This window comes from Orycteropus afer, unplaced genomic scaffold (assembly GCF_000298275.1).
Source record: "Orycteropus afer afer isolate SDZICR_OR568_19922 unplaced genomic scaffold, OryAfe1.0 scaffold00042, whole genome shotgun sequence".
Classification (NCBI taxonomy): domain Eukaryota; kingdom Metazoa; phylum Chordata; class Mammalia; order Tubulidentata; family Orycteropodidae; genus Orycteropus; species Orycteropus afer.
This window is the reverse complement of record NW_006921629.1, coordinates 7,604,616-7,625,544: the sequence shown is the minus strand read 5'-3', so window position 1 is coordinate 7,625,544 and position 20,929 is coordinate 7,604,616. Positions and strand designations below refer to the sequence as shown.

General features: G+C 35.3%; 1 protein-coding gene across 1 annotated transcript in view; it reads right to left on the bottom strand.

Moving 5' to 3' along the window:
• The window catches only part of TAOK1 (TAO kinase 1), a 93,064-nt gene that overhangs the window by 45,019 nt on the left and 27,116 nt on the right, over positions 1-20,929 (bottom strand). The window contains 3 exon segments of the mRNA XM_007937401.1: positions 3,554-3,635; positions 4,926-5,019; positions 15,985-16,076. Of these exon segments, the coding sequence (XP_007935592.1) occupies positions 3,554-3,635; positions 4,926-5,019; positions 15,985-16,076 (268 nt within the window).

Sequence of the window (20,929 nt, the reverse complement as noted above, 5' to 3'; positions counted from 1 at the left end):
CCAATTAGTTTAACTGTATTCCTTAATTCTCAGACCCCAGAGTTACTAATGCTGTGTGACAGTCCAATACCACTGCTGATTAGGTACAGATTGGGCCATTGTGATCCATAGGGTTTTCACTGGCTGATTTTCAGAAACAGATCACTGGCATTAGTCTGGAAGTGTCACTGACACCTGTATGGCCTCCACTGACAGAAGGATGGTGGCTGTGCATGAGATGCATTTACCAGGAATGAACCCAGGTATCTGCATGGAAGGTAAAAATTCTACCAATGAGCCACCAATGCCCCCATGATAATTGTTTGACAGATAATGAATATAATCTATGGCTATTTAATGCTATTACACTAACAACTTCTTCCATTTTCAAATTTACTATTTACATACATGTACCCCTGTGCCTACATAACCACCCTGGTGGATTTTATAAAAAGTCTGAATATAATTCCTTTACTGGCCAACTGAAAATGCAGAATTGAAATAACAAAGTGTCTTAACACCAAAAATTAAGTTCAATCAGAACCCACAATTAAGGTCTGAGAATAGGTAATTTCCTACAAAAACCATGCTGAATTCAGGCTTCAACAGGAATGTATTTACTAATGAATTATGTAGCATAAACTTGGATATTATGGGTTTCTTTATAAGCTCTCTACATAAGACACCTGCAGTCTATCAAAAGCCATAATATTAATGAATTTTATCAGTATTATTTAATAAAGCTTAACCTTAAAAACAGAAAAGTAGAGAGAACAATTCCCACTGATAGTTACATTTTGATACCATTTTCTTCCAGAAATTTTCTATATATAATTTTGTTTTGTAAGCATATAATTAACATATAGATTACAGAAAAGTATCTTTTGCTCTTGAGTTCCATGAGATACCCTCGAATTCTTGTAACTTTCCCTTCTTTCTTAGTTCATTTCTTCTCTGTACAGTTCCAACTATCCATACAATGTTTTATTCTATTTTCATAGTCATAAGTATTTTTCACGTTAAACTCCTAAATACAGTAATGGCAGAATATTTCATCGAATGCTTGTACCAAAACTATTTAACCACTGCTCAAACTCTGGATAGTTATATTAAATTTAAAATTCTGAGATAAATAACCATATTAAAAAAAATTTGGCCATTAATTTCTTCTTTTTTAAATGATGGACTATAAGAGAAATGTAATGAATTAGGTCAAAGGGTCTGAAATTCTTCACAGATTTTTTTTTTTTATCATTTTAAATAGTGCTATGCCTATACAAAAGGAGCTCTGGTAATGCAGTGGTTAAGGCATTTGGCTGCTAACCAAAAGGTCAGTGGTTCATACCCACCAGCCATGCCACATTAGAAAGATGAAGCAGAGTGCTTTAGTAAAAGTTTATAGCCTTGGAAACACAAGGAGGACTGCTATGAGTCAGAATCAACTTGATGGCAGTGAGTTTGGTTTTGCTTTTGGTGTTCATACACACTATGAACCAAGTTAAATGAATACTATATGTAGGCTTTGGATCTAATCACCAAATACCTGGTTCTTTTGAGTTGGGTTACTACATATATGAATTGGAACGGTTTCTTTCGCCTACATTAGGTAAGTATAAGAAGCCAGTTAAATCTTTTTTCTTGAGCCGTAGTGTGGCATGTAGAATATTTTGTAAAACACAGTATTATTATTTAGTCTTCTTATCCACAATATTATCTTATATTTCTAAGTTTGAAATTTTTCTACATAAAAATCTTGCTGATTTCTCATTAATATAATTTCTTACCATATTAAAGCTTTTAAAAGCTACAGACTGTCCTTCATTTCTGAGCTACGAGTGAGCTTACTGGCTTGAATTCTGCAAGCATTACTTGAACTTTATCTAGATCTTCTATGTTTTGGGGATGCAAACAATACTAATCAAGTACATGTGATACCTACTGTTTCTTTGTAGCTTTAATTTAACTGAGTTGTATTAGTGAAAAAGAACTAAACCTCTTTGAATTGCTAAAAGATTAGTGTAAAAACAGTTTACTTAAATCTTGTAATTTAAAGTCTATAAGATTACTTAAGGGTCATAAAGAGAGTCAAATCCCACTTAATAGCATCTAATCTAGACGTTTTAAAAACTATCTTAAACTATATTGAATTCAAGAACACTATTAATATGCTAAATAAAAAGGAGCTCTGGTGGCACAGTGCCTAAGGCATTTGACTGCTAATCAAAAGGCTGGCAGTTGAAACCCACTAGCCGCTCTTCAGAAGGAAGATGGGGCAATATACTTCTGTAAAGATTTACCACCTCAAAAACCCAGTGGGGGTCGCTATGAGTCAGAACTGACTCAATGACAGCGAGTTTTGTTTTGTTTGTTTGTTTGTTTATTAATGCTAAAAAATAAATAAAATTCTGAGCACAGAAACTGTGAAACAATCATGCATTTAAATTAGCAACTAAGCCTAGAAGAACTAGACGGTGCCCAGCTACCACTAAAAACTATTCTCATCAGGGCCAAAATAGAGGGACCTTGGTAGAATGGGATGGAAATGTGGAACAGAATCTCAAATCTCTAAAGCAAAACAAAACAAAAAATGAGACCTACTGGATTGGTTGAGATTGGAAGCCTCCTGAGACTACTGTCCTGAGATACTCTTCAAATCTTGAACTGAAACTAATTCCTAAGGTAAATAATAGTTGTAGCTAAATAATAAGTTGGCTCAAAATATAATGAATATCACCTGTAAATACTGTGCTCCTTTAAAAAGTCACCTAGATGAGACCAAGCAGTCAACAATTACTTTAAAACAAAGGTGAGTATGTCAGGGGGCAGGGAAACTAGATTAATTGAAACAGGAGCCAATGGAAATAATGAAATGTCCACACACTGTGAAGAATGTAACCAATGTCAGTGAACAACTTGTGTAGAAATTGTTGAATGGGTACTTAAACTGCTGTTTAAACCTTCACCAGGACACAATAAACCATTATTTAAAAAAAAATTAGTAACTGAGCCAACTGAAAATTCAATGTACACAATTTTTAAAAAATATTTTCATTGCTAAGTTAAAAACTCACTTGACCTTGAAATCAACTTCAGCAATGGATTAAGTTAAAAAAGTTAAACGTATTTCAAAAAAAAAGGAATAAAAGTATATCTATTTTTAAGTTTCTTTTGCAATCTGTTATCTCACATATTTATTTATATAAATATTACATGTGATTTCTCTTTCTCTCATATTACATTAATATACGACATATCCATATATAAAATATGGTGGATATAAGCAATAAATTCAAAGTTAAACTGTTTTACCAACTTGGAAATAAAGACATTGTTCCACATAAATTATAACTCATAAATATATGTTCTATTCAGACATGGTAAGCTAATAAATTGTTTAAAAACCAAGTTAGTATCTAAGAAAAGTTCCTAGTGGACAAAGTATAAAAATTAATATCTTAGTAAAACCTAGTAGAGCATATCTAATCCTTGATTCAGAATAAAAAAATAAAACACTTTCTTTAAAATAATTTCATAGGAGTAGAAAACAACAGATTTAGAGTATAATAAAACTGACCTTTAAAAGTTCCTCTGATGTAGGGCGATCTTGAGGGATTTTCTGGAGGCAAGAATCTACAAAGTTTCGAAAATAATCAGACCTATTGTAAAGGAAAGTATCAAGTGAACATATTGCTATTTCCTTTAAAAATACATCCACAAATTAAGGCATGTGCATACTGGTGGGAGGGGACATGAAAACAAAAAGACTATATATTATATATTTCATACAAATCAAAGAGTGAAAAATGAAAAGCTATCTAAAGCAACCAATATTCACCATTTTCCATAGATAAACTTCCATTAAGGTTTTGTGAAAACCCTGCTCCCACATACTATCACAACCCTTTGTATACTGAGGCAAAATTAGGGAAGCCTATCTAAATTTTTAAAATGGCATTCAAATCCAAGATAACATTCTTCTCAATTGTTTTTCCCCCTCTCTAAATCATCTCTCTTTCCTTGTGTGTCCCTTAGATGATCTTCTGTATAGCATGTTTCAGCACATCATTCTATGTGCTCTGGAGGGAGCATTTTTTTTTATACCTGAGTATTTGGTGCCCCTGAGCAAATGGATAAGACTTCCATTAAACCTAGAAAACCAATTAAGATATTTTTTAAAACGTTGTTAGAAGTCTGTAACATATTATTATATAGTGTTATTGACTAGAGTTCAGTGAGTAAGCCAGTAAGAAATAATCACTCCATCAATGCTGGTCGTCAGTATTCAAATAAAATTTTAAATTCCTTGTAGGCAAGAAAAGAATTCTTTTTTTCAATCCCAAATATATCAAACAGTGTAAAGACAATCTGTATTCAATATATTTATTACTTATGTATACCATAATATTAACTCAGGCCCAAAAGATTCCTTCTATTTAGCTCTACATAAGTAGCAAAGACCTCTGAATGTGCCCTAAATATGGTAATCTTTTAAAAAATAAAGTATCTGATTCATGTACCCACTTGTGAATTTAAATATATTTACTAAGAATAGTGGATTTTTCCCTAGAATTTTTAAAATACTAGTATACTTGAGGAATTAATTTCCTATCACTGATAAAAACCCTAGTTTCCTAAAATCATCAATCTGTTGTCCAGAAACTTCTTTATAAAGTTCAAAGAAAAAATAAATATGAATTTTTATAAAAAGCAGTATTTTTGCCTCCATATGACATCATATGTCCTTTACATCCAAGCCAAGCTATATATGCTATGAAATGCATACATGATAAAGGACAAACATGATATAAGAAAGGATAAAATAAGCCTATTTAATACCACTTCAAGTAATACACTTTACTTAAGCAAAATGGAATCATTTCAATAACAGATAATAAAAAAGCATTCCATTTATACAAAGTTGAGTAATATCTCTTAGTAATACTCACCATTCATTAGACTGTAGTGTAGGGGATTCATTCTGGGCTATGTGATATAAGGCACTCATTGCATTCATATTAAATAAAGGAGGTTTCCTTTCCGCTATAAAGGAAAGAAAACTTTGTTAGAATATGTTCCTATTATTAAAATATGTGCACTGAAGTATTTATTGCTAAAGGTTTTTTAAATATTTAAAGAAGTTCAAACTTAAAAAAACCCTGCAAGTCAAAAAAAAACAACTTTGCCCTCTCCCAAATACTTTGTCTATTTCTTATAAGCAAAAACAGTCTCCTAAATGTCCTACCTTGTTTTATTGTGCTTCACTTTACTGTGCTTCAGATTATTGTAGTTTTTTTTTTTAATTGTAGGTTTGATGGTTTGTGGCAACCCTGTGTCCATCAAGTCTGTTGGCACCATTTTTCTGACAGCATGTGCTCACTTCATGTCTCTGTGTCACATTTTGGTAATTCTCACAATATTGCACACTTTCTCATAATGCTATTGCACACTTAATAGATTACAATATAAGCACTAACTTTTATTTGTACTAGGAAACCAAAAAATGTGTGTGACTCGCATTATTGAGATATTCATTTTATTGTGGTGGTCTGGAACTAAACCCTAATATCTCTGAGGTATTCCTGTATTTTATAGTAAAAGTGAGTGTGGTGGTTACATTTGTGTGTCAATTTGGCTGGGCCTGGTTGAGTAACTGGGCTGCTGGTGGTAGTTAGTCCCCATGATGAGACTGGCAATCAACTCTATGGTGGGATCTACCACAAGCAGCTGAGTAGCTGCCTTTGGGATGTGGTCTGCTTCCATCCTCAAGGAGAAACCTTGAGGATGGTCTCTAGCATATGGCACACTTGGACCCTGCATATAGCCATGTTGTTGTTCAGCAGCCTGCCATGCTCTGTTGACTTTGGGTCTTACAATGGACTTGAATTAATGGCCTGCCATGTGGTTTGGTAACATCGGGACTGTGCCTTTTTACTTGTCAACCTTGAGCTTGTTAGCCTCAGCAGCTAGTAGCTGTCTGAGTGAAGAAATGCCTCTAGCTTCAGTGGGCTGGGAGCAAGAGGCAGAGCTGAAGCCCAAGGTTGAGGGGAGCCTGGCACTTTGAACTTGGACTTAAAGCCTCCAAACTGTGAGAGAATAAACTCCTGTTTGTTAAGGCCATCCCATTTGTGATATATTCTTGTCAGAGTGGCACTAGGTAACCAAAACAGTGAGCTTTGACAATTTGTGTCTGTCTAGGAATTTGACCATTTAATATAAGTTATATTTACTGGCATAAAATTGTTCATAGTATTTCTCTATTATCCTTTTTTTAAGTTTCTATAAAATCTGAGGTTTTAAGATGATATTACTTCTCTTTCCTAGACCTCAGATTAGCAAAGAACTATTGAAGAACAACAACAAAGTAGGAGGTTCCACACTCCCAGATCTCAAAACCTACTATACAGCCATAGATCCATTACATGGGGAAGAGTTTGTCTCTTTAACAAAGGGTGCTGGCAGAATTGGACATCCATTTGCAGAGAAATGAAACAAGATCCATACCCACCATACACAAAAACTAACTCCAGATGGATCAAAGACTTAAATGTGTAACCTAAAACTATGAAGTTCCTTGAGGAAAAAGTAGGGGCAAATTTGTTGTTGTTATGTGCCGTCGCGTCAAACCCGACTCATAAGCGACCCCTCCTTGGGTTTTCGAGGCAGTATCACTATGGAAGTAGGACTGCCCAACCTTCCTTCCGAGGAGTGGCTGGTGGGTTTGAACCGCCAGCCGTAGGGGCCCTTATTTATAGCATAAATAGACTGTCAAGCATAAACCAAAATGCACAAACACCAGAAGATAAGCTAGATGAATGGTATTTTCTAAAAATTAAATTTTAATGTGCTTCCAAAGACTTCTCCAAAAAAGCAAAATCAGAACCTACAAATTGGAAAAAATACTTGGCAGCGACATATCTGACAAGGGACTTATCTCTAAAATTCATGGAATATCCAACACCTCAACAACAAAAAGACAAACAATCCAATTAAAAAATGGGCAGAAGATATGAATAGATACTTCACCAAAGAGGATATTCAGGAGGCCAACAAATACATAAAGAAATGTTCTCGATCATTAGCCATTAGAGAGATGCAAATCAAAACAATAATGAGATATCATCTCATCCCAGTACTAAATAGCAAAGTTCAACAAGACAGAAAATAGCAAATGCTGGTGAAGATGTGGAGAGACTAGTATTCTCATACACTGCTGGTGGGACTATAAAATGATACAATCACTGTGGAAAGCAGCATGGCAATTCCTTAAAAAGTTGGAATTAGAAATACCATTTGATCCAGCAATCCCATTACTAGGTATATATTCTAAAGAAGTGAGAGCCTGGACAAGAACAGATATATGCACACCTATGTTCATCACAGCACTATTTACAATAGCCAAAAAGATGGAAACAGCCTAGGTGCTCATCAACAGAAGAATGGATAACCAAACTACGGTACATACACACAATGGAATACTAGGCAACACTAAAGAACAATGTAGAATCTGCAAAACACCGCATAATGTGGATGAACTTGGAGGACATTATGCTGAATGAAATAAGTCAATCACAGAAGGACAAATATTGCATTAGTTCATTATTGTAAAAAGTCAAGGAAAGATTTATATATGGATGGAAACTTTCTTTGTTGGTTACCAGAGGTGGGAGGGGAGGGAAGGGAACACTGCAAATAATAATAATAATTTAAAAAAACAGGTTTTACTTCCCTTTCCTGATACTGGTAATTTGTGCTTTGCTTCCTATTTTTCTCCTTGTCAGTCCGATTTATCTATTTTATTGGCCTTAAGAACCAGTTTTTTGTTTCACTAATTTTCTCTACTGTTTTTCTGTTTTCCATTTCATTTATTTTTGCTTTTGATTTTTATTATTCCCTTTCCTCTGCTTATTTTGGATTTAAATTGTTCTTTTTCTCCTTCACTTCTTAAGGCAAAGTCTAGGTCAAGAACTTGACATTTTGAAATATACAGACTTGACATTTTGAAATATACAGACTTGCTGACTGTCCCTCAGTTTAGGTCTATTTCCTGTGATTAGATTTTTGTTATACATCTTTGGCAGGAATATCACAGAAATAATGTAATATTTTGCTGACTGACGTATTTTTGAAGATACTGATGGTTCTCACTTTAATCACATGATTAAGGCAGTATCTGTAAGCCTGCGTCAAGGTCAAATTTCTCCTTTTCCCATTTTAATTTGTAAGTATTTTGTAAGAAGGTACTTTGAAGCTTTATAAATAATGCTTCTTTTTTTTTTTTCTTATTGTGATTTGAGTGAAAAATTACAGAGCAAATTCACTTTCCATACAGCAGTTCACATACACTTTGTCTCATGACATTGACTACAATTGACCACAATGTAACAGTTCCCATCCCACTTCCTCCTGATAGTTACCTTAAATAATGCTTCTTGTAAAATTTTTATCTTTATTTATTATATGGGTTGGTAGAATTCTGTTTTATATAATAAGTTATAACCTGGGGTTCTTGGTTGGTACAAAGGTTAATGTGTTGTGCTCAGGTGCTAAATGAAAGGCTGGTGGTCTGAGGCAAAAAGGCATCTTGAAAGAAAGCCCTGGCGATCTATTTCAGAAACTCAGCCACTGAAAACCTGATGGAACACAGTTCTACTCTTGACACACAAGAAGTTCACCATGAGTTAGAACTGACTAGATGGTAACTGCTTTTTTCTTTTCTTTTTATTTTAAATAATTTTCTCTTAATCATATTTTCATGTTTACATTTTCTCACATTTGGCCAGTGGGAACCTTTTCAGATTGGCTTGTGTGTCTTTTTGACATTGCCCCAGCACTCTTTGATTATTTCCTTGCTTTCTGGCCCAATCATGTTCCAGGCTCATCTTGTACTTTTCTTGATCTACACCCGAGATCAACCATTTCTCCAAAGAGCAATGTACTAGGTGTGCTCACACTGCTTTGGTGTCACTGCTCCCAGACACTCTCAGTGCACAGAGATAGAGAATACATACATGTATGTAATACATTTATACACACATATGAATATGAAAACATCTATATTTATTTCAAACCATGAGTTCATTATAGTATCTCAATTCCAATCCAATGCCATAGTATTCTAGCTTTCTCTTTCCATATTTCTAATGCCCTTCTTTGACAATAACAAACTATGCTCCCACTATCCTTACTGTGTTTTCTTTTTTGATTAATTTCCTCTGTATGCAACCAATTTCTCATTTTTGCCATGACCTTCTACCCTACGTAGATCCCTCCTCTCCCTGCTTATGTTCTCAGTCCCCATTTGAAGTCACCCTAAGAATGGACACCCTCTTCACCAGCTCAGCCTCTGATATCTCACTAAACTGGACCACTTCTCTGCAACCTGTTCAAGCTCTGTCACTGTGTCATGCCATCCCCAAATACGGACATTTTTCTATGACTAAGACTTCACAAAATGGCATACTCCCTCTACATTGTCATCTTCTCCCTCTGCTTGGGCTGACACAGAGTGTCTTCATGCATGAATGTCTTAGTGACCCCACTAGGGTTCCAAATCTCCATACAGGGCTCCCCACCTACATGGATGCCATCCTCAGGCTATTTCTCTCTGGGAACTCCCTCTTATGCTTGCTTGACTTCATAGCTCACTACAGGGTATCATGGCTCACTGACTAGTATGGAGACCTAACCTTATTCTGTCCTACCTTTAAAATGTAATAGCTTACAAAGGAGAAGGGCTTACTGAAAAAAATTCTGAATGAATGAAAGAAATGACTTATCTGTTTCTATGACAATTATTTTAAAGTCTTTTAAATTTTTAAATGGTATGCTATCGATTTATCAAACCAGAATACGACTTTTTATTATTTCATTTAGTATAAAATTAAACATATCTTGATTTATCAAAGAACACGGAACTTAGCGAAAAATAGCAAAATAGAGTTTACCAAATATAAAATGTAATAGATTTTGATGGATTCAGTTTTTTATTTCCAAATCCTAGGAGCTCTGGTAGCATAGTGCCTAAGGCACTTGACTGCTAACCAGAAGGCTGGCGGTTCAAATCCACCAGCTACTCCTCGGAAGGAAGGTTGGACAATCTACTTCCACAGTGATACTGCCTCGGAAACCCAAGGAGGGGTCACTGTGAGTTGGGTCCAACTCAACAGCGCATAACAACAACATGAGCTACCACTTAAATTAGTACACTTAACTGTACTCATGAGGAACCCGTACAGAGACCAGGAGGCTGTTGTTCGAACAGAACAAGGGTACACTGCATGGTGTAAAATCAGGAACAGAGTGCATCAGGATTGTATCCTATCACCATATTTATACTATTTGTATGCTGAGCAAATAATCCAAGAAGCTGGACTATACGAAGACAACCATGGCATCAGGATTGGAGGAAGACTCATTAACAACCTGTGATATGCTGACAACACAACTTTGCTTGCTGAAGGTGAGGATGACTTGAAGCACTTGTTGATGAAGACTGAAGACTATAGTCTGCAGTATGGATTACACCTCAATGTAAAGAAAACAAAAATCGTCACAACTGGACCAATAAGCAGCCTCATGATAAATGGAGAAAAGGCTGAAGTTGTCAAAGACTTCATATTATTTGGTTCTACAATCAACATCAATGGAAGCAGCAATCAAGACGTATTGCATCGGGCAAATCTGCTGCAAAAGACCTCTTTCAAGTGCTAAAGAGCAAAGTTATCTCCTTGAAGACTAAGGTGTGCCTTACCGAAGCCATGGTATTTTCAATCACCTCATATGCATGCGAGAGCCGGACAATGAATAAGGAAGACCGAAGAAGAGTCAATGCTCTTGAGTTGTACCGTTAGCAAAGAATACTGAAAAGTACCACGGACTGCTAAAAAAACTAACAAATTTGTCCTGGAAAAAGTGCAGCCGGAATGCTCCTTGGAAACGAGAACGGCCAGACTTCGTCTCACCTATTTTAGTCATGTTGTAAGAAGAGACCATTCCCTGGAGGATATCATGCTTAGTAGGAGGGTCAGCAAAAAAGGGGAAGGGCCTCAACGAGATGGACTAATACAATGGTTGCAATGATAGGCTCGGGTATAACAAGGATTGTGGGGTAGGCACAGGACTGGGCAGTGTTTCATTCTGCTGTGCAAAGGGTTGCTATGAGTCAGAGACGAGTCAATGGCACCTAACAACAACAACACTACTTAAATTTTAATGATTCAAAAAAAAAAAAAATAGGTTCCTCAGAAAGTTAAAAATAACAAAATAAACCAAATTTAGAAGAAAAATTAGGTTAAAAATAAAATTAACTTATGATCCAGCAATTCCATGTTTAGGTATAAACCTGAAAGAATTGAAAGCAGGGGCTCAGATACTTGTATCCAAATATTCATAGCTGTATTATCTCTAATAGCCAAAAGGCAGAATCAATCCAAATGTCCACCGCATGACTGGATCAACAAAATGTGGTGTTATCCATACTATTTAGCCATAAAAAGGAATACAATTCTGACACATGCTACAGTACAATATGGATGAACACTGAAAAACATTATGCTAAGTGAAATAAGCTAGACACCAAAGGAGAAATATTGTACAATTCTTCTTATACGAAGTATCTACAAAAGGCAAATGCATAGAGATAGAAAGGCGAGATTACCAGAAGCTGGGGAGAGGAACAAATAAGGAATTATTTTTTTATGGGTAGTTTCTGTTTGTTGTTGTTGTTATGTGCTGTCAAGTTGGACCCGACTCATAGCGACCCCTACATAGGTTTCCAAGGCAGTATCACTACTGAAGTAGATTGTCCAACTTTCCTTCCAAGGAGTGGGTGGTGGGTTTGAACTGTCAGCCTTCTGGTTAAGCAGTCAAGTGCCTTAGGCACTATGCTACCAGAGCTCCCAGAGTTTCTGTTTAGAGTAATGAAAATTTTTACAAATAGATGTGGTTGCATGAGATGGTGAATAGAATTAATACCAATAAATTGAATACTTGAAAATGGTAAAATGGCAAATTGTATATAATGTATATATTTTACCAGAATAAAAGTTACAGAGATCCCATGTCTTATCTTTTTTCATTTTTATAAGTTGCAGTGAAAATATATATAACAAAACATAATACATCATCTCAATTTCTACATGTACAATTCACTGACAAGATTACATTCTTCAAGTTGTATAAACATTTTTGCTATCCTTTTCCAAAGCATTCCACTACTATTAATATAAAGTTAATGTGCCCTAAATAATAACTTTCCCTTTTCTCCTCACTTCCACCCCTGGTAACCACTAATGACCTTTGGTTTCTATATATAGGCATACCTCGGAGATATTGCAGGTTCAGTTTCAAACCACCATAATAAAGCAAATATTGCAAAAAAGCGAGTCACAAAATTTTTTGGTTTCCCAGTGCATATAAAAGTTATGTTTACATTATACTGTAGTCTATTAAGTGTGCAGTATCATTGTGAAAAGAGAAATTTGAAATATCATGAGAATTACCAAAAGATAACAGAGAGACATGAAGTGAGAACATGCTGTTGGAAAAATGGCACTGATAGATTTGTCTGGCGCAGGGTTGATACAAACCTTCAATTTGTAATAATCACAATTTTTGCGAAGCACAATACAATGAAGTATGCCTATATTTGGTTATTTCATATAAGTGAGATCATATTTTATTTGTTCTTTTGTGATTGACTTATTTTGGTCAGAATGATCAATGTTTTCAAGTTTCATCCATGTGCCTTATTATCTTATGAAATGTCTCTTTCCATAAATGTGGACTGGTTCTCCAAAATTAATACCACCAAAATTAAAGAGGAAATTAGACAAAATTGAGACAGAAGAATTGGAAGGTCTAGAAAGGAAATTACAGAAAACAAAGTCCAGTGGTGGGGAAGAAACTTGCAGAGAAAAATTCAAATAATGTATACTTATATAGGAAAGCAATCATTAAAAAGTGAGATAAATTAATTAAAATTTCTATTATGGCTATGTCTTAAACAACTTTCCATTCACCTTAGCTCTCTAAAGAGAGAGATGGAGTGTTATTATTTTAAGAACTTCCTCTGTGAGTTAGGTTTATTTAACCTTCAACTTTAGGATGTAAGAAGGACAGGAACAAACAAACAAAATAACAAAAGGTCAGGAACTCTACAGTACCTGGAACTACATGAGGCACAAACTAGATAATAATGAAAATAACCAACATTTATCAGTGCTTACTATGTGCCTGGGTCTATTCTAAGCACTTTATGTGTATCACTTAATCTCCACAAAAATCCTATGAGATAGGTTAAGGTCCCCAAAGTCATCCAGTTCAAAAAAAAAAAAAAAAAAGAAATTAAGAACAGAGTTAGGTTGGTATATATCAAGAAGAGTCAATTATAGCAGCACCATGAAGAATTCTATGTAAAAAAAAAAAAAAAAAAAAGATTTACAATGGTTATGCTTAGATGGTAGAACTATGGACAATATATTTCCTTTTTACTCCTTTTATAATTCTGTACTTTTCTATCCTCAGCATATAATAATTTTTTTAAAAAAAGGTAAATTTTCTTTGTATAAGGAGAATTACACAATCATGCACACAGACTGAAAAACAACAAACTAGAGATCTTTTTCATCATATTAACTATATAAACAAATATATTTATGAAAAATCCTTCACTTTAACATTCGGTCATAAGAAATAACCAAGTTATTTTCACTTTTATGATACAAGTGTAACAAAGGGTCATATTTATCTAGAATTACATTTATTAAAACCAAAGATAGTCCAACTGATTTACGTTTGCTCTCTTACCTACACTACACGAAAAGTCTGCTTTAATTCATTACACTTACCTATTTTAAAGTAGAAAGGCACATAACAGATCTATTTCCTAACACTGAATCTCATTTGCATTGAAAATCATGCCTCTAGATTTGTGCTGTCAAACAGAGTAATCACTAGTGATATGTGGCTATTTAAATGTAAACTAAGTTATCACTTGCATTAGCCACATTTCAAGTGCCTAATAGCCATGAAGATACAAAACATTTCCCTCACTGCAGAACATTTTATTGAACAATGCAACTCTAAACTTTTCCTACTGAACGAAAGAGTATTTATAAAAGATAAAGATCCAAATCTATGCCTAAAACTCTAAAAAGTCTTGGAAACATCTCACATATTTAAAATGATCTAAAGGAAGTCACATGTGAAGTTGTGTTATTGTATGAAAAAGTTTGTTGTGAAGGAACTCTATTTCATGAACTGGAATAACAAAAAGCCAGACATCCTGGAAAAAGCAGCAGCAATTTCATAGAAACTGTACAGTTTAAAAAGCCACACAAGGAATACTTCCTAATTATGTATATTTTAAAATATAGCACTGACAGCTAACAAGATCATTAGATAGTGTAGTGCCTAAAGGCATTTGATCACCAACTAGAAGGTTGATGGTTCAAATCCACCAGCCACTCTGCAAAGGAAGACTAGGCAATCTACTTCCTTAAAGATTTACCGCCTTGGAAACCCAAAAGTGGTTGCTAAGCGTCTGAACTGACTTGATGATAGTGAGCTTTTTTTTTTGTTTGTTTTTTCGAGTTTAAGGAATACTTGTATATATCAGGAAGCATAAATATATAAAAGCAAAAGATGGGCAGAGTACATTCCATACCTTCTTCTCTACATTTATATCAAGTTTCTTCAAAAATTAATTAGGAGTTACAGGTAGGAAAGAATCAAGGGTAAAAGAATCCAGTTTAGGACACTTAAAAATACTTTCAAATGCAGTTAAATATTCCACAAATCTCAAATTGAGGGCAAGATATTATAAGAGAATGACATTATGGTAACCTCTAAATCTCTGACATAATAAACATGATGAGGTGGAGCTTGAAGGGAATGGATAGTGTAAGAATTCCAACAAAAGTGAAAATACTTAAAATTACATTATTTTAGAAAAATATTAGACTGGAAAACACAAACTGCATGGTTGTTACTGAAATTATGTAATATTCATCTACTGTGTAACATTAAGAAAACTTTTATCTTTATTGTACTTCAATTTCCCTATCTATTTGCTTCAGGAAACTATTGACAAATCCAGGTTGATAATGACTGACCAAAATTACACACTGATTTTCTTTTCAATGTTATTTTCAACCCATGGTAATCCCTACTAGAATGAGTCAATTAAATACTACTATTTTCCACTTTTAAATAAGATGAATGAAATACTATTTTACGAAGAAAAACAAAGAAAAGATATTAGCCTGGTGGGGGAAAGCTTAAGAATCAAGTACAAGAAGATGGTCATCATCTTTAATTACAGAGGCAGTTCAATTACCCAGCTAGCTCACCTACAAGGGGAATATTAGTAAGTTATGATGGTCTACTGCTTTTAATACAGTTCCACTTATGGGGGAAAAAAATCATACTTCTATAATATGGCACACAACCTGAAATCTAATTATCACACCTAACTCAAATTAAGAGAGCTCTGGTGGCATGGTGCCTAAGGCACGTGACTGCTAACCAGAAGGCTGGAGGTTCAAACCCACCAGCCACTCCTCAGAAGGAAGGTTGGACAATCTACTTCCCTAGTGATACTGCCTCGGAAACCCAAAGAGAGGTTGCTATGAGTCGGATCCAACTCCAAGGCAGTGAGTTTGGTTTTTGGTAACTCTAATTAAGTCCTGTAGGTAGAGGTAAGTAATCCATGAACGCTTTAGAGAACTTCTATAGATGATAAATCTAGCATTCAGACATATTCTAGGTGTTTAACAAATACTCATTAATGTTAGAAATAAATATTTCAAACTTATTAAATCCACAGTGGAAAATTATTTTAAAGCAAATAAAATATACTTAATTTAATACATATAAAAATTAATCCTCCATTTATTGCTGCCCTTAAAGAACTGGCATATGAGATTAAAAGCTATAATTTGGTACAGAAATTGAAACGACACACTGATCAAAACTTACCCCACAGTAACGAAGAATAATGCTTACCTAGTTCAATACATGTTATTCCAAGAGACCATACATCTACTTTGCCATCATATTGTCCTTCATCCATGGCTAAAATTACTTCAGGGGCCATCCTAAAACATAAAATGTCCACTTAAATTAAAGTTTTAAAAATGTATACTATTCTTTGAGAATGTAGTAACCATGTATATAGGGAACACTAGTTTAAATTCCAGTCAATTTATAGGAACATAAGAATTTTTATAATGGGAAATAAATATATTACAGGTTGTGAGGTAAATATTTAGCACTGCATATATAGTTTGAGACTACCCTCATTCTCACCATTTGTCATGATTACACAATAGCACTCTAAAGATAGGACAACCCTAGAACAGAGAGCTATATTCTGCTCTAGTCTGCCGATTCTAATATTACACATCCCTATAGACCAGTGGTTCTCAAACATTTTGATCTCGGGACCCTGTTACAAAATCTAATTTTTGCTTGAAATATTGAATGTTATCATTGGCAATAAACAGTGCCAGTTCTTTTCCTTGCCGTGACAAGCTGACTTCATTTATTTAAGAAACTATCTACCACAATACCCAAGACTAGATAATCGTAATGTGTCATTCTTTCTCCATATAAACATAAGGTTCCATGTTAAAAGCACAGCGCTCAATCACACAATTTTCAATCTTAAAGGTTTCTTAGTTATAAAATGAGATACTAATTCATGTTTCAACTACAGCTGAAAGTTGTTGATGATACTTTGCCTGACATTTCATTTGTATTTGGAGTTAAGCACAAGAGACACTTAAAACAGCTGCTACTGCTTCAGAAAGATTTACAAGTGTGTGTTTGTGTGTGTGAAGACACAGATATGTACCTAGTTCTTGTGTTCCAAATATACTATACTTGAATTAATAAATATGTAAATGAAGTAAACATTCCATTGTCAATAAATAATAGGTTATTACCAAAGTGTTATTTAAGATGTTGAAGTAAGTTTGGGAAATTACTAAATTAAACAAAGTTAAAGATGTAATTTTTCTTTTTTAATTAGAAGACTTTCCAAAGACTTTTTTTTTTAATGCATGCTATTGAAATATAATTTATGTACAATGAAATACACAAAACTAAACTGACATGGATCAATGCATTTTTTTTTTTATTTTTGCAGTGTTTCCTACCCCCCCGCCCAACCCTGGCAACCAACAAATAAAGTTTCCCTCTGTATATAAACCTTTCTTTGACCCTCCACAACAACGAACTAAGACTATATTTGTCCTTCTGTGACTGACTTATTTCACCGAGCATAATGTCCTCCAAGTTCATCGATATTATGTGCCGTTTTGCAGACTGTACATTATTCTTTAGTACTGCATAGCATTCCATTATGTGTATGTATCACAGTTTGGTCATCCACTCTTCCACTATCAATCTTAGAGGTAAGTCCCTTGCTAGATATGTAATTATCAGCAAATATGAATTTGTTGCTGTAATTTTTGTTATGGTGCTTTTTCATGGTGTTGATTTCTTTGTTCCATATAATTTTCTATGCTGAGCTTGTTTTGTTTATGAATCAAGTTATCACTTCCTTCATTGCTATTGTTTTAGTATTTGTTGAATATTTATGCTGGTCCTCTTTTTTGATGTGAAGGTTTATCATTTTTCTTTTCTGTGATTTATAATTTTCTTCCCAACTTTAGAACAGTCCATTCTATCTCGTAGTTGTCTTGACTTCCCTACCATCTAGAAGTTCTGTAACAACACAGTTTTCCCCCTCTTTTTGGTTTTAGTTGTCCTCATCTGTCAATTGATGTCTCTGGTTCCCTGTTTACAATCTTGTAGGCTTATTTACTTTGGATACTTCCATAGCTGGGTTGGTTTCTGGGTTATGTCATCATATGTGTTAATGGTCAGTTGTTGATTCTCTGTCCAAAGGGCACCCTTTAGCATGTCTTGTAAGGTTGGTCTGGTTTTAACATATTCCCTTAATTTCTGCTTATCTGGAAATGTCCTATTTCACCATCATATTTCAGGAACAATTTTGCTGGGTATATAATTCTTGGTTGGAAATTTTCTCCTTCAGTGTTTTAGACATACTACCCCATTGTCTTCTTGCCTGCATGGTTTCTGCCAAGAAATTCGAGCTTAATCTTATTGGTTGCCCCTTGTAGATAACTTAGTTTTTCCCATGCTGCTCTCATGATTCTTTCTTTGTCTTTAGTTTTGGTAAGTTTGATGATGATATGTCTAGATTATTTTCTTTTGGGGTCTATACTGTTTGGGGTTCGTTGGACTTCCTGAATGGATATATTCTCATCTTTCATCATACCAGGAAAACTCTCTTCCAACAAATCTTTGACAATTTTCTCTGTGGTTTTATTTGTGTCTTTCTGTTCTGGAATTCCAATTACACGTAGGTTATTCTTTTTGATGGTATCCCACATGAACCTTAGGCTTTCTTCATTTTGTTTTTATCTTTTTTTCTGATTTATCCCTTTCCAAAGAATTGTTCAGGTATTTGCCTTCAATCTCCCTAATTCTATCTTCCATTGATTCAATTCTGCTCTTTTGCCCATTCAATGTCTTATCTATTTCTGAAAGTTTAGTATTAATCTTCTGGATTTCTGTGTGTAGATTTTGTATCATTTCTAATTTTTCATTTATTTTGTCATTTTGTTCTTGTACTGTCTTTTGAAATTCTTCTAGGGTTTTCTCTGTGTTTTCCTAGTCTGTCTCTCAATTTGTTGAAGATACCTAAATATAATTCTTTTGAATTCCTTATCAGGGAGTTCTAATGCTACGTCTTCCTCAGGGATGTGTTTTGGGTCCGTAACCTTGTCCCTTGTTTCTCCTGCTTTATCTTGCTTCTTTCTGTGGACTGTGATGCTCTGTTGTCTCTGAGGCATTGTGACATTGTGTTTATATTTAACTGGTGATTGTATGTTGGAGTGACTTGCTCATGATTTTCCTTTTCTTTTGTTTGTATGTCATCTACGCAAGTAGGGTACTGTGCTGTGGTCCTCTATTTGCTAGTGGGCAGCACTTAGACACTCACCACTTGTCTCCTTTCCTGTTGTCAGCCTCTCATATGTCCCTGCTGCCCTTGGCAAACAGAGCCTATTCCTAGGTCCCTGGAATCCAAATGAGGATGCTATCACTTTAAAATCCAAAATGGTTTCCACTTGTAAAGATTCAAAATGGCTCTGCCCTCAGTCACTTTGAACATCCAAAATGGTCACTGCTTGTAAACATTCAAAATGCCTGCATTCTTGGTCACTTTAAATATCCAAAATGGCTGCCACGTGTAAACTATCAAAATGGCTGCACCCTCCGAACAGCAGGAAGTCAACAGCTCAGGTCATCTCCCACCTTGCTGTTTCCCTTCCTAGTCATAGGCCACCAGCTACAGCCATTGGTGACCAGGGCTTATCTTTTTTAGGTCAACTCTTAGGTCCCAACACCACTTGGAACTATGCAGGCTGTTGGTCCTGTCGGAGTAGCTGACAGTCCACAGCTCCAACCATCTCTGTACTCACTGTTTTCACTCAGGTTTTTCCATTAGCTGGTGTCTAATCCACTTCTGTATAGTTACTTTCAAAGCTCAGGTCTCCAGGATTATCTTCTGTAGCTCTGTCAATTGGTTTTTCTTTTCTTTGTTGAAGAGCGTCTGTGTTGATTATCTGTCTATTCCTCCACCTTACCAGAAGTCCCAAAGACTTTTTAATATCTAATATTCATCATCAATTTCTAAAGCAGGTAATCACTCAGAAGTATCATTTCCTCACAGAACCCTTGACTAGAGTTCTACATAATAAACTTTTGTCATCTAGAGCAAAAGCTTTCAATTTTTTTTTTATTTATATGTTGTTGTTGTTGTTGTTGTTAGGTGCCGTCAAATCATTTCCAACTCATAGTGACCCTATGCACAGCAGAACAAAACACCACCCAATCCCGCACCAGCTCCATGATCCTTGCTGCACTTGAGCCAATTGTCACAGCCACTGTGTCAATCCATCTCGTTGAAGGCCTCTCTTTCGTCGACCCGCCACCTTACCAAGCATGACATCCTTCTCCAGGAAATGGTCTCTTCTGACAACGTGACCAAAGTAGGTGAGATAAAGTATGGCCATTCTCACTTCTAAGTAGCATTTTGGCTGCACTTCCTCCAGGACAGACAGATCTGTTAGTTCTTTTAGCAGTCCATGGCACTTTCAGCATTCTTCGCCAGCACCACAACTCAAAAGCATCAACTCTTCTTCAGTCTTCCTTATTCATTGTCCAGCTCTCACATGCATACGAGGTGACTGAAAACATCATGGCTTGTGTCAGGCGCACCTTAGTCCTCAAGGAGACATCCTTGCTCTTCAGCACTTGAAAGAGTTCCTTTGTGGCCGACCTGCCCAGTGCTACACATTGTCTAATGTCCTGACTGCTACTTCCATTGGCGTCGATTGTAGAACCAAGCTACGTGAATTCTTTGACAACTTCAATCTTTTCTCCATTTATCATGATGTTGCTTATTGGTCTAGTTGTGAGGATTTTTGTTTTCTTTATATAGAGACATAATCCATACTGCAGACTGTATTCTTCAACCTTCATCAGTAAGTGCCTCAAGTCATTCTCACTTTCAGCAAGCAACATTGTATCGTCACTGTATCTGAGGTTGTTAATGATTCTTCCTCCAATCCTGATGCCATGTTTTTCTTCACATAGTCCAGCTTCTTGGATTATCTGCTCAGCATATAGATTGAATAAGTATGGGGAAAGGATACAACCCTGATGCACTCCCTTCTAAATTTAAAACCAGGTAGCGTCCCCTTGTTCCATTTGAACAACAGCCTCCTGGTCAATGTACAGGTTCTTCATGAGTACAATCAAGTGTTCGGGAATTCCCATTCTTCTCAATGTTATCCATAATTTGTCATGATCCACACAATCAAATGTCTTTGCATAGTCAACAAAACACAAGTAA